The sequence below is a fragment of the Mustela nigripes genome, chromosome 7 (assembly GCF_022355385.1).
Source record: "Mustela nigripes isolate SB6536 chromosome 7, MUSNIG.SB6536, whole genome shotgun sequence".
Taxonomy (NCBI): Eukaryota; Metazoa; Chordata; class Mammalia; order Carnivora; family Mustelidae; genus Mustela; species Mustela nigripes.
In genome coordinates this window covers 34,792,122-34,805,591 of record NC_081563.1, presented here as the reverse complement: position 1 = coordinate 34,805,591, position 13,470 = coordinate 34,792,122, and the positions used below count along the sequence as shown (strand labels likewise).

The following is a 13,470-nucleotide window of genomic DNA, read 5'->3' as shown; positions in this document are numbered from 1 at the left end:
AAAAAAAAAAAAAAAAAAAAAAAAAGACAGCGCTGATGAGCTTCAAAATAGGGGGTGTCAAGGGGTACAGATGAGTTAATTGGTCATTTGTTGATAACTATTAAAGAAAAGTAATGGAAACATCAGGGGGATTGTACTATTCTCTGTACTTCTGAATGTTTGGAATTTTCTGTAATAAAAAGGTTTAAAGAAGTCCACAATGGAAAGGTTTTTAAACAGAGAAACTGAGGCTCAGGAAAATTAAGTGGCAACCACACCCAGGAGTTCAGCTTTGAAATCTTTCCAATGTACGACTCTCTCTCCAATAATCCTCCTTTAAAACCTTCTTATATAGTAAGAACTATCCAGGCGGTTTTATTCTCCCCACCTGAAATTCTGGTCAATACCAAACAGAAATACAGTAAGATACTTCCGACACCACCTTTGAGAGTAAACTCAGTAAATGATGGAAGAAACTGACAAATGCAGACAGAGGTAATCCACCCAAAGAAGAGATCTACAAATTGCTGAGAAGGTGGAAAACCAACTGATGTTTAGTAAGCACCTATTTATGTCCTTAGATCATTTAATCCTCACATCAATGCTGGCACAAATTTTTTCTAATTTTGGTAAAATATATATATAACACAAATGAGGTGATTCTTTTTCAATCTCATTTTACACATGAGGAGAATGGAAATAAGAAATTAAGAATTTTCCCAAGACAAAGCAGCAAACTAGCAAAGCAGAATCTGAACCCAGGACTTTCTCTAAACTACATGCTTGCCATTATACTATTTGATTGACTCTTAAATCTCTTAAATTTAGTTTCTAAGAGTCAATACCAAGAGCCTAAACAATTCTGGTTTTCTACATCTACAAGCTTCCATGAACAGTCAGCAGACTCCCTAACAATCTTTATACTACCCTACCTTTGCTGCAGCAACTTTAGAAGCTACATTAAAAGCTAAATTAAATCCAGAAGTATATGAGTATTAATGAGACATTTTATTTTTCTTAAGCTTATGTTGTAAATGGTAAATAAAATCCAAATAATTTTGCAAAGCCACTATTACAACACACTGAATTCATAAACTTTAGCTATAGCCAAAATAACTGATTAGTATATCATTTGAAAAAGGAATATTTTGGTCTCACACAGGATAGACAGATATAAATGCCCTAAATCTTTCAATATATAAATTATAAATATTATGGAACTCATATCATTCTAAAGAAAAAAATAGAAAGAAATTTTGAAACACTAGGAACTAAATGGGCGCCTGTGTGGCTTAGTGGTTAAGTGTCTGACTCCTGATTTCAGCTGAGGTCATGGTCTTAGGGTTCTGGAACTGAGCTCCACACTCAGCTCGGAGTCAGCTTGGAATTCTCTCTCCCTCCCTCTGCCCCGCCCCCACACTTTCTCTCTCTCTCAAATAAATAAAAAAATAAAATCTTTAAAAAAAAGAAAACACTATGAACTACAGCAGGAAATATAGTAGGAATTTAACATATGAAACAACCAATCTGCCTGATCAAACCAGTGATCCAGTGGAGAAGTGATTATCAAACAGACACAGAACAAACCTGTGCACATGATAGTCTCCCTTACCAAAACCTTCAAAAGCTTCAGGATCTACAAGACCAGAGCATTACAAATCAGTGTCAAACTGAAAAAGACACATACATATGGTCCTAGTCTCATATATTTTGTAGCATGAAAATGGCTTCAAAATAAAGTACTCATATTCCACATATTTCTTCTTTCTTAAAATTTAAATCACTTTTTTTTTTCTTTATGATTCAGTTTGTCATTTTAAAACTCAAAGGGGTAGAGCACCTGCTGGCTCAGTCAGCAGAGTTTGTGACTCTTGATCTCGGGATTGTGAGTTCAAGCCCCATGTTGGGTACAGAGAGTTTTTTCTTTTTAAGATTTTATTTATTTATTTGACAGACAGAGATCACAAGTAGGCAGAGAAGCAGGCGGGGGTGGGGGGGAGCAGGCTTCCCACCGAGCAGAGAGCCCAACATAGGGCTTGATCCCAGGACCCTGAGATCATGACATGAGCAGAGGCTTAACCCACTGAACCACCCAGGTGCCCCGGGTGCAGAGATTTCTTAAAAATAAAATCTTTTAAGAGATAAGTAAAATGAAAAACAAATTTTAAAATTAAAAAATGACAAAAGGAGCTAAAATATGTCAAAGCTATTGAATTGGGGGAAAACATAAAGGTTAATGGACAAACAAGGGCTCAGAGTTGCTATCTATAGGAATTCACCATATCTAAATATCACTTTGCACTTCTTTTTCTGGCAAACCTTTTTCTCATACATACCTAATTCTATATACATAAAATAAATAATTAGAACTTTTTAAAATGTAACTATTAACCAGTTGCTTTAGAAGGGGAAAAATGTCCTCCAAAATACCAATAAAGTACAAATGTCCTCATATTTAAATCTTTTCAAAACCACCACTGAAAACTGCAGATGGCAAAACACTACCCTGATTGTCTGCGGAAGCCTACTTGCAAAGAGTTCTATTTCAATGTATTGACTAATATACATGTGATGCAACCTAAGAAAATACATACTAAAAACTGAGCACCACCCAAAAAATTACTCCCATCTAAACTAAGAGGAAGACAAATGGGAAAGCAAAAGGCTACATGTGATACAAGAAGTATTTTTTTCCTATCATAGAAAACAAAAACCTTAAAACATTTTTTAATTTTCCAAAAAAAATTAAAAAGACAATTAACTTACTAGCATGCTTGTCTGCAAGCATTATAAGCGTGTTCGAAATATCTCGTCGTCTATAAAAGCACACTACTTTTGCTTCCACGTTGCCAGTTGCAGTCTAAGAAATAAGAAAAATAAAAGTTATGTGTACTGAATAGTAGACTCAAGCAGTTTCTAAAACAAAACTAAATACAACACAATTATAAGAACTCTCATTTATAGTGTGCCAACCCCAACTGCGGGATAATCAGAGAGCTAAAAAATTTAAATGAGGATAAGCAGCATTTGCAAAGGTTCCAAGTGAAACCGAAATGTCAAACATACAATAACTTACTGGCATTAATTAAACTAAAGTGATCAGATCGCTTTAATGAACCAGAGAATGAAATCTGATTAGCCTTGAGAAACTAGTACCCCAAATTTTAAAAGCCACAATGTAACTTATTCAAGACAGTTAAACATATTTCCTCCAAACCCTCTCCCAGAAGCATAGGCTAAGAGTAAAATCACGCAGCCCTCCTAAACATGATGGGGAAGCTCTGTGAATGCAGGGAGCCATCACCCAGAATGGAACAGACGACTCAGAAAAGCATTCTCCAGCCCAGGTACCTCTATGAATCCGTAATAGTTAATATTCTCAGTTTCTTTATCTTCACATGTGAAAGTATTAAAAACTTTGAGTTATGAACACTGAAGCTCTTATTTATTTTCAACTACCATCTAGAATAGAACCAATATTCAGTTAGGTTGTAATTTTCTGCAGCTGGGGCCCAGGCTCCTACTCTCCTATTCCTTATGAATTCTGAGAACTTTCAAGGTCAATCATTCATTACGAAGTTCCTTGTAGAAACACACAGATTACAGTCAAATTCCAGTTTTCCAAAAAATTTGAGAACAAATTTTCAGAATTTCTCTGGACTTACGGATATATTCAGACATAAAGAAATAAGAATATACATATGCTGCAGTAAATGTGTCGATTTTATGAAGTTCAGTAGCAGTATTTTAGAATGAGAAATAGTCATGGAGAAATATTGTCCCTTTGAATTGAAATCATATTAAATCCTAACCAAAGTGCTTCTATATTTCACAATATTGTGATCAAATACATCCTCCAGAAGTAATGATCCAGCAATCTAATAAATGAACAGGCCAGTATTTCTTGTAAATAAAATCTATCAAATGACTATGATTACAAGCTCTTTATCAGTTCTGTTTTAAGACAAAAGCATGTTCAAAACACAAAGCAAGCATTTAAAGGCATATTTTTTCCTACCTCTCTAGTGAGTTCCTCCACTAGGAATACTCTACAAAACTAATTAAATTCTTATTTAAACCTGCTTGAGGTAGAGGGGCATAGTTCAAAATAAACATTCTCTTCTAAACGATGCACACGCTTAGCTATTAGGTATTTTATAACTACAGTATTCCTCTTTCCCTCTACAAATACACACACACACACACATCCTTTCAAGCATGCCTCAAAAGTTAAGCTACTCAAACTGTGGTCCAAGGCCCAGTCTACAACTCCTGCTGCATAATGAAATGAGAACAGAGACTGAGAATGTGTGTTAGAGCATTTGGTAAAATTTAACCTACTGAACCTAATAATGAAAAATGAAGACTTGTTGGGTGCCTGGGTGGCTCACTGGGTTAAGCCTCTGCCTACTTGTGTTCTCTCTGTCAAATAAATGGATAAAATCTTTAAGAAAGAAAAAGACTTGTTAACTTCATTTTTCTATTTTTTTTTTTTTATTTTATAAAAGCAGTTTGAGATAGTGAACCGTCTTAATAATCTTTCAGCACAAATAGTTAGCCATGTACCGCTCTAAAGACCTAGGTTAGGAGCTCCTGGCTGGCTCAGTTGGTAGAGCATGCGACTCTTGATCTCAGAGTTGTGAGTTTAAGCCCCACACTGGATGGAGAGATTACTTAAAAGCTTAAAAGGGGTGCCTGGGTGGCTCAGTGGGTTAAAGCCTCTGCCTTCGGCTCAGGTCATGGTTCCAGGGTCCTGGGATCGAGCCCCACATCAGGCTCTCTGCTCAGTAGGGAGCCTGGTACCCCCTCTCTCTGCCTGCCTCTCTGCCTACTTGTGATTTCTGTCAAATAAATAAATAAAATCTTAAAATTTAAAAAAAGGTTAAAATTTTTTTTAAAAGGCGGGGGTGCCTGAGTGGGGCAGTCAGTCAGTTAAGCGGTTGGTTGGAGATGGAGCCCTCGTGTCCAGCTCCACATTCAGCAGGGGATCTGCTGGAGATTCTCTTTTCCTCTCCCTTTGCCCCTCCCCACCATTCATGGGGCATGGGAGCTCTCTCTCTCTCTCTCAAGTAAATAAATAAATCCTTAAAAAAAATAAAAAAGATGAAGCCACAACAACAGCAATTTCTTTGCCGTGTTCTTTTCTCCATTTAGGTTGCAGCCTCTTAAATCCCTATTCTGTCAAGCACATTTACTAAAATATCCTCTATCTATAAGGGGCTTTTCTTAAGCTCTAAAATCATTTATTTTTTTTTTTAAAGATTTTATTTATTTATTGGACAGAGAGAGAGAGCACAAGTAGGCAGAGAGGCAGGCAGAGAGAGAGGAGGAAGCAGGCTCCCTGCTGAGCAGAGAGCCAGATGCGGAGCTCAATCTCAAGACCCTGGGATCATGACCTGAGCCAAAGGCAGAGACTTTAATCCACTGCGCCACCCAGGCACCCCTAAAATCATTTTAGTCAACCTTTCACTCATGTCTGTTTCTATCCCAACTTAGGAAACACTATTAAAAGAAAAACAAAACAAAAAAACCCACTACACATACACTTTACATTTCGGAAAGTGCGTGGTTTGCCTAAAGTAAAGAACAAGGGAAAAGTGACTTTCCTTTCCCGATTTCTGTCCTTATCCCCAAGCGATCCCAAGTGGTAGGAGATGTCTTACCTTGGGTTTCATGAGGGAATCTCCTGAATCTATGTGCAAATTCCTATATATGCAAATGCAGATGGAGGTAGAGGGTATCATCAAACACTCAAAGAAATTAGTGACTCCCCTCTCCCAACCAAAATGACAGAAGGCACGAAACGGTAAAATGAATCTCAGAACAAGTCACATGGCCAATAAAATGTACAGACTATGAAGGTACACACAAGTTTTACAAAATACGCATCAAAAACAGAACAAAAATAGCAAGTAACATGCTAATTTTTTCACGAGCTTAACTTCTAAAACTTTCTGAAACTATACTGTTACTATGAGCCCAAAGCTTTCTCTCACATGCACGCAGACACAATCTTTACAAGAACACCCAACCTAAACAGTAACTAAATAAAATTAACCAAAAGTTGTTTTCATAATTTTAATCTTATATTCGCCCTCCAAAAGATCACCTTCATAATATCTGAGTACAAATTAGGAGAGAGGAAAAAAGGAAATACAAGATAATCAATGTTGAACTGTGCTCATCAACTGATATTTACTTTTGCACCTAAAAGTTTCCAAAACTTTTAGGGAGATAAACTGAGACTAAAAATCTATTACTGGGGACATCTGGCTGACTCAGTTGGTGAAGTGTGCAACTCTTGATCTCGAGGTTGTGCATCTGAGCCCCGTGTTGGGTGTAGAGATTACTTAAAAATAGTATCTTTTTAAAAAAGTTATTACTGTAATTTTTAAAAATGAAATATTGTAGTCCAGCTTTCAAACTGAACAAGTAACATTGCAAATAGGATTTTTTGCTACAGAATCCAGGGGCACCTGGGTGGCTCAGAGGGTTAAGCCTCTGCCTTCGGCTCAGGTCATGATCTCAGGGTCCTGGGATCAAGCCCCGCATCGGGCTCTCTGCTCAGCAGGGAGCCTGCTTACCTTTCTCTCTCTGCCTGCTTCTCTACCTACTTGTGATCTCTGTCTATCAAATACGTAAATAAAATCTTAAACAACAACAACAACCAGAATCCATTCTGTAAAAGGGAATTTTGGGGCCACCTTGGTGGCCCAGTTGGTTGAGCATCTGCCTTTAGCTCAGGTCATGATCCCAGGCTCCTGGGATGGAGCCATTGAGCCCTGATCTCCAAGTCGTTAGGCTCCCTGCTCAGTGGGGAACCTGCTTCTACCTCTCCCTCTGCTTGCTGCTCCCCCTGCTTATGCTCTGTCAAATGAATAAACAAAATCTTTAAAAAAAAAAAAAAAAAGTGAATTGTCTATAACAATGGTGACTGACAGCTTATCCTAGGAATTTTGTTACAAAAACACATTCTATCCAGAAGATAATTAACAGGGGCCACCTGGCTCCTGGCTGGCTCAGTCAGCAGAACATTTGGTTTTTGATCTCAGGGTCCTGAGTTGAAGCCCCACTTTGGGTGTAGAGATTTCTTTTTTTTTTTAAGATTTTATTTATTTATTTGACAGACAGAGATCACAAGTAGGCAGAGAGGCAGGCAGAGAGAGAGAGAGAGAGGGAAGCAGGCTTCCTGCGGAGCAGGGAGCCCGATGCGGGGCTCGATCCCAGGACCCTGAGATCATGACCCGAGCCGAAGGCAGCAGCCCAAACCACTGAGCCACCCAGGCGCCCCGGGTGTAGAGATTTCTAAAAATAGATATTTAATAAAATAGGTTAATGTCCTTTTTTTTTTTTTTTAATTTTTTTGATTTAAGTAATCTCTACACCCAATGCAGGGCTCAAACTCATGACTCCAAGATCAAGAGTCACATGCTCTACCAAATGACCCAGCCAAGAGCCTCTAGGTTAATGTCTTTTCCTATCCTGGCTTGATTAGAATATATCAAGTGTTCTTAAATTCATTATTTGGATTTCCCATCGTGTTAACTTTCCCCACTTTGCCAACTTAACCTCTGATCCTCTCAGGGCCTTTATCTGGAAGACTAATGTGGCCTCTCTCCCATGGCTACCTCTTTCTTACTCTTTAGGCCTCAACTTCAATGTCCTTGAGATCCTTTCCTTTTCTATCCAAAAGAAGGGACCTCTGCTATTCCCTAAGTCAAGGCTCTTGTTTATGTCCTTCTTAAAAGTTAACATCAGGATGCCTGGGTGGCCCAGTCTATTAAGCTTCTGACTCTTTGTTTTGGTTCAGGTCATGAGATCAAGCACCAAGTCAAGTTCCCTCCTCAGCACAGCATCTGCTTGAGGTTCTCTCTACCTCTCCCTTTGCCTCTCCCCCTACTCATATTTTCTCTCTCAAGTAAATACATAAATCTTTAAAAAAAAAAGTTAACATCATTTTTGCTATTTTCTTTATGCCTGTTAATTTGCCTTTTCATGTACCCACCCCCCCATGAGAATGGAGACTCTGTGTGGGCAGAAAACATGTCTGTATTGTTCACTGTTATATATCTGAGCCTAGTCTAGTGCCTGGTACATAACAGGTACTCAATAAATATTTGTTTAGTGAATTATTTAAAATAAGATATCCTCGGGACGCCTGGGTGGCTCAGTTGGTTAAGCAGCTGCCTTCGGCTCAGGTCATGATCCCAGCGTCCTGGGATGGAGTCCCACATCGGGCTCCTTGCTCCACAGGGAGCCTGCTTCTCCGTCTGACTCTGCCTTCCACTCTGTCTGCCTGTGCTCGCTTTCGCTCGTGCTCTATCTCTGACAAATAAATAAATAAAATCTTTAAAATAAATAAATAAATAAATAAATAAATAAATAAATAAAATAAGATATCCTCAGGCACCTGGGTGGCTCAGTGGGTTAAGCCGCTGCCTTCGGCTCAGGTCATGATCTCGGGGTCCTGGGATCGAGTCCCGCATCGGGCTCTCTACTCAGCAGAGAGCCTGCTTCCTCCTCTCTCTCTCTCTCTCTGCCTGCCTCTCTGCCTACTTGTGATTTCTCTCTGTCAAATAAATAAATAAAATCTAAAAAAAAAAAATAATAAGATATCCTTTCCACATTATTTCAGAAATAAAGGCCCTATTGGATGCCTGGGTGGCTCAGTCAGTTGAGTATCTGCCTTCGGGTCCTAGGATCGAGTCCTGCATTGGGCTCTTTGCTTAGTCTGAAGCCTGCTTCTCCCTTTGCCTCTGCCTGCTGCTCCTCTTGCTTGTACTATCTCTTTCTCTCTCTACCTGACAAATTAATAAGTAAAACATTTTTTAAAAAAAGAAAGTCCCTATGTATGGGATGCCTGGGTGGCTCAGTCAGTTAAGTGTCTGCCTTTGGCTCGGGTCATGATGCTGGAGTCCCAGGATGGAGCCCCACATCAAGCTCCCTGCTCAGCAGGGAGTCAGCTTCTCCCTCTGCCCCTCCCCCAGCTCATGTTCTCTTTCTTGCTTAGTCTCTTGCTTCCAAATAAATAAATATTTTTTTTAATGGCCCTAAGTAAATATTTAGTATTTAGCCAATCTGACTTATTTACCAATAATCCATTCATTCAAACTGCTACCATCTGAAAGTACAGTCTACTCTCTCATAATTCAGTCCTCCCCAGCCTGCATAAAACCATTAATATATTAAGGGCTCTCTGCTGAAAACAGACAGCCAGTGAGAAGGTAAGGATGGAGAGTGAGGGATACTTCTGGAGTGAAGAGTAATATAATGATAAAGGAGTGTGAAATGAGCCAGGTTCAAGCCAGGTGTGCAACCCAGTCACTTAACCACTGTGTCCTTCACAACAACTCCAGGATGCATCTATCCTAAAGGTTTAAGGTTATTCTGAGGCAAAAAAAAATAAAAATAAAAATATGAATCCCCAGATCATATGCTTCCAGAACACCATGATCTGATGTTTGCAAATTTAGCACAGCTGCAATTTTCCTTCTACTTGTGGGATTATTTGGCTGATGCTTGTCTCCACTACCAGACCTATTTTTGTTCACCCTTGAATTCCTAAAAGCACATATCTAAAAATGCCTGGCAGGTAGCAGGTCCTCAGAAATATCTGAAAAATGAATGAATCAAAATACTTTGTAAATGGTAAAGCTACATGCAAGCATTAACGTCAGACATTTGAGAAATTCATTAATTCAACAAATATTTACCGAATGCCTTAACTATGTGCCAGTCACTTATTCTAAGGCACTTGGGATGTATTAGTGAACAGAAAAGATCACCTCACACAGAGCTTACATTCTAGTCTGGGAAAATGGGCAATGAAAATAAACACAATAACGAAGTATACTGGAAGGTGACAAATGATATGGAGAAAAGAGTAAGGCAGAGCAAGACACAGGGGATTAGAAACAACTTGGTGGCCCTAAGGTATATGCATGTGAAAACAGCCAAGAGTCTACTGTGCTTAGAGCTAAATGAGCAAGGCAGAGAGCAGTAAGAATGGAGGTCAGAGGGACAGGGAGCAGGCAGAGAATATATCTCAAAGGCCAACATTTTTCTTTGTATCCTAATTAATTCTCTAAATAAACTGATAATCAGTTTCAAATTGCTATACTCTTATACATCAATAACATAAAAGAGAAGATCAGAATAATGCTCCAACATTTCCCACCCAAAGACTGATCTAATCCTAAAGCCATTCTCTTCATTTGCTGGTGGTGGTCTCTAATACAACAGAATTTTTATAAATGCAAGGTCCATGGGGATCTCTCCAGAAGCAAATCAAGATCTCAGGGTTCATCGCGTGCCTGGGTGGCTCTGCCAGCAAAGCATCTGGCTTTGGCTCAGGTCATGATGCCAGGGTCCTGGGACAGAGCCCCACATCAGGCTCCCTGCTCAGTGGGGAGCCTCCTTCTCCCTCTCCCTGCCACTCCCTCTGCTTATACATACACACACTCTCTCTCTCTCTCTTTCGTCAAATAAATAAATAAAATCTTTAAAAAACAAACAAAACTCAGCATTCATAAACCAGAAATGCCCTAAATCAGACTTTGCTTCCTGGGACTCAGAATTGGCCCAATCTCTACATGGTACTTTGGGGGAAATGTATAGCTAGACAGTCCCCAACATTTTAACACTAGGAATTCTCTTAAGCTATAAAAATAACCTTCAAAGCTGGCTGGGAAGAAACCAGAGCACCATTAGTAATCCATGGTTCATACTGTTTATGACTTTTCATATGCCCCCATTATAAAAGCTCACCTATTACAAAGTCACAATGCTTCTGATGTCCTAGACACAAGCAATCAAAAACAAACCTTAATATAAAAGTTTTATTTACTTAAGGCCTAAAGTAGGAAGCTACTTTACATTGTACCAAAACTGTATTCTTTTTTTTTTTTTTAAGATTTTATTTATTTATTTGACAGAGAGATCACAAGTAGGCAGAGAGGCAGTCAGAGAGAGAGGAAGGGAAGCAGGCTCCCCACTGAGCAGAGAGCCCGATTCGAGGCTCGATCCCAGGACAAAACTGTATTCTTATTAGTCAGTCTTACCCAAAATTTTATAAATTCCCTTTAATACTTTATTTCCTAGCTTTCTCCTTCTAAAACTAGAAGAGAAAAACAATAATCCACCAAAAAGGGAGAAAAACAATTATGACTTTAAATGTAAAAAAGGGATTGAGTTACAGGAGTGCCCTGCCTTGAGAAGCTCTCAGCAATCAAAGGAAATCTGCAGATGTTAAATACTTCGTAACATTTAATATCATAGGTAATTATACAAAGCAAAAGAATATTCAGAATTCTGCATGACTGTCTACTCTGCAATCGCTACTTTCAAAGAGTCTAGGAATGAAAGTAAAATCACCCCTTATGCCCTTTACCTAATTACCCTTCAAAGGAAACCAATTATTTTTTAATATTAAAATCCTAAACATTCAGTGTATATATACCTTGTTGAGTTCTTCTATCCTTCTGATTAGATACGGGTTACTGGAGGAATTCTCAAAGTAGACATAATCTGTAATTAAAGGAAGTAAAGAGCTTAATCTTTTCAACAGAAAGTTCACATTTGTCAATCTATGACTTTCTATATTAGGCAATGCACATTCAAAATGAAGCCCGTAATTCATTCCCGGGGAAAAGCAATACAACTTTAATATATTTTCTCATATGCCTACTATTCACAGACCCTTATTTTCCTGGCATTTTCATTTCAATTAATGTGTTATCAAGTTCTCCTAGTATTTGGAGCCACACATCACTTCTTTACTAATAAAAAGACTCGTCTCATCACCGAGTAGTCAGGGCTGACTAAACATGTCTTTCATGCTATAACTGCTTCCACATCTTTTCCCTCCAATCCAATTTACCCTGGAGTATGCTTCTCACATGAAACTATTGACCTAAGACAAATTCAGAGCATCTTGAGAAGCTTAGCAGCCCAAAGTACATTTCAATCACCAACTTAAAAAAAAAAAAAAAATCAGGTGAGCAGAGTAGGTGAGAGGAAACACATTGACAAACTTTTCCACAGCTCTATTTGGGAGGAGGGGGGGGGGGGGGGCATGAAAGGGGGTTCCCTTTCTGAAAGAGCTCTCTGGAGATGATATGGGGATTTTGTTAGGCTCTTTAGCAAATTTAATCCAGATCCATTTAGGGTCCTGTTATAAAGAAATCACTGCAGGCTTTCAATTAAAAAAGATAAAAATTTTCAAGTGTGACTTTTCCTCTCATGTAATAGGCTCCCTGGAAACTTCCCACTGTGTGTTTATTTGAAAGGCTGGGCTGCACTGTTATTGTCTATCTTAGTGGCTCTTTCCAGTCTCTCTTCTGCAAACTGGCCTCATTTGTCCAGGCCATTCCCACCACCATCCATCAGGAGCTCAGCTAATGAGCAGAGAAGAGCAAGTCTCACACACAAACACGCCACTTATCTGAATTATTATTTTACCAAGAAAGAGGGAGGAGGGCGTCGTGAGTAGGGAGAAAGTTTGTTTGACCTTATTTCTCTCTTCTGCAGAAGGTTGGGAAGGAGGCAGTCACCAGAGCAAACGTCCAGGCAGAGCTCAACTCCCCACCTCTGGATGCAGTGCCCCGGCCCCACTAAGCCCCATCTTGGGGGGCTGGGCAAGAAACGGGAGGGGGAGTGAGGAAGGAGAGGTGCAGGGCCCTGTCCCCGCAAACAGGCCTGTCCAGCTGTGCCCCCGGCTCTGCCCCCATCTCCCCCACCCCACACTCCCACTGAAGGGGAGGAGTAGAGCCAGGGGGATGTTCCCCGGTCCCCTCCAAGCCCCCACTGCCTGAAAGCCACGCGGGGAAAGACCACCCTATTAGGGGGCTCGACGGCCGATACCCAATGGGGGCGTCCTGGAAGGGGGCGTCTGAGAATTCACACCCCCCAAGTAAAGGCCTGGCCCTAGAAAACTGAGCGGGGGTGGGAGCGGAGGGGGAGGGTGGGCGCCGGCCCCCGGAGGGCCAGGGTCGGGGGAGGGGCGGGTGGCGGGGGTGGGGAGCCCCGGCCCCCTCTGCGGGCCCCGGCGCCCCCCACCCCTGCGCTCTGGGCCCGGGCGCCCGCCGCTCCCGGCGGTTAAGGTGAACTCGCCCGGATCCCCTACTCCCGGAGCCCGCTCCCAGACGGGCCGGGTCGGGCCGAGCCTTCCTACCTCCGACCCGGTACATGTTGGCCGCCATGTCCGCCCGCCCGCCCGCGGAGCCCGAGCCGAGCCCCGCCCGCCGCCGCCGCCGCCGCCGCCGCCGCCGCCGCCTCAGCCTCAGCCTCGGCCGCCGCCGCCGCCGCCGCCTCGCCACGGGGGGAGGGGAGGGAGGGACCGAGGGGAGGGGGAAGTGAAGGGGAGGGGACGCCGCGGGGTGGGGGTAGGTTCCCGCCCCCAGCGACGGGCCAGCACGGCCGTGACGGCCGGGCCGGGGGAGGTCGCTGCGGGGCCAGCGGGGACCTGGGGAGGGCGGCGGTTTGGGGGCCCTC

The 13,470-nt window shown here is 41.4% G+C and overlaps 1 protein-coding gene across 6 annotated transcripts in view; it reads right to left on the bottom strand.

Annotated features, from left to right (window-relative positions):
- Positions 1–13,220, bottom strand: part of MTA3 (metastasis associated 1 family member 3) — a 165,041-nt gene extending 151,821 nt beyond the window's left edge. For all 6 annotated transcript variants that reach the window (XR_009405297.1, XR_009405296.1, XR_009405298.1 and 3 more), the window contains exons 1-3: positions 13,151–13,220; positions 11,438–11,505; positions 2,746–2,839 (exon numbers count right to left, since the gene is read on the bottom strand). Coding sequence is in view for 3 of the 6 variants with exons in the window: in XM_059405539.1 (XP_059261522.1) it covers positions 2,746–2,839; positions 11,438–11,505; positions 13,151–13,178 (190 nt within the window). In the remaining 3 variants the exon portion in view is untranslated. The remainder of the gene's footprint in view (positions 1–2,745; positions 2,840–11,437; positions 11,506–13,150) is intronic.
- Positions 13,221–13,470: the final 250 nt, after the last annotated feature.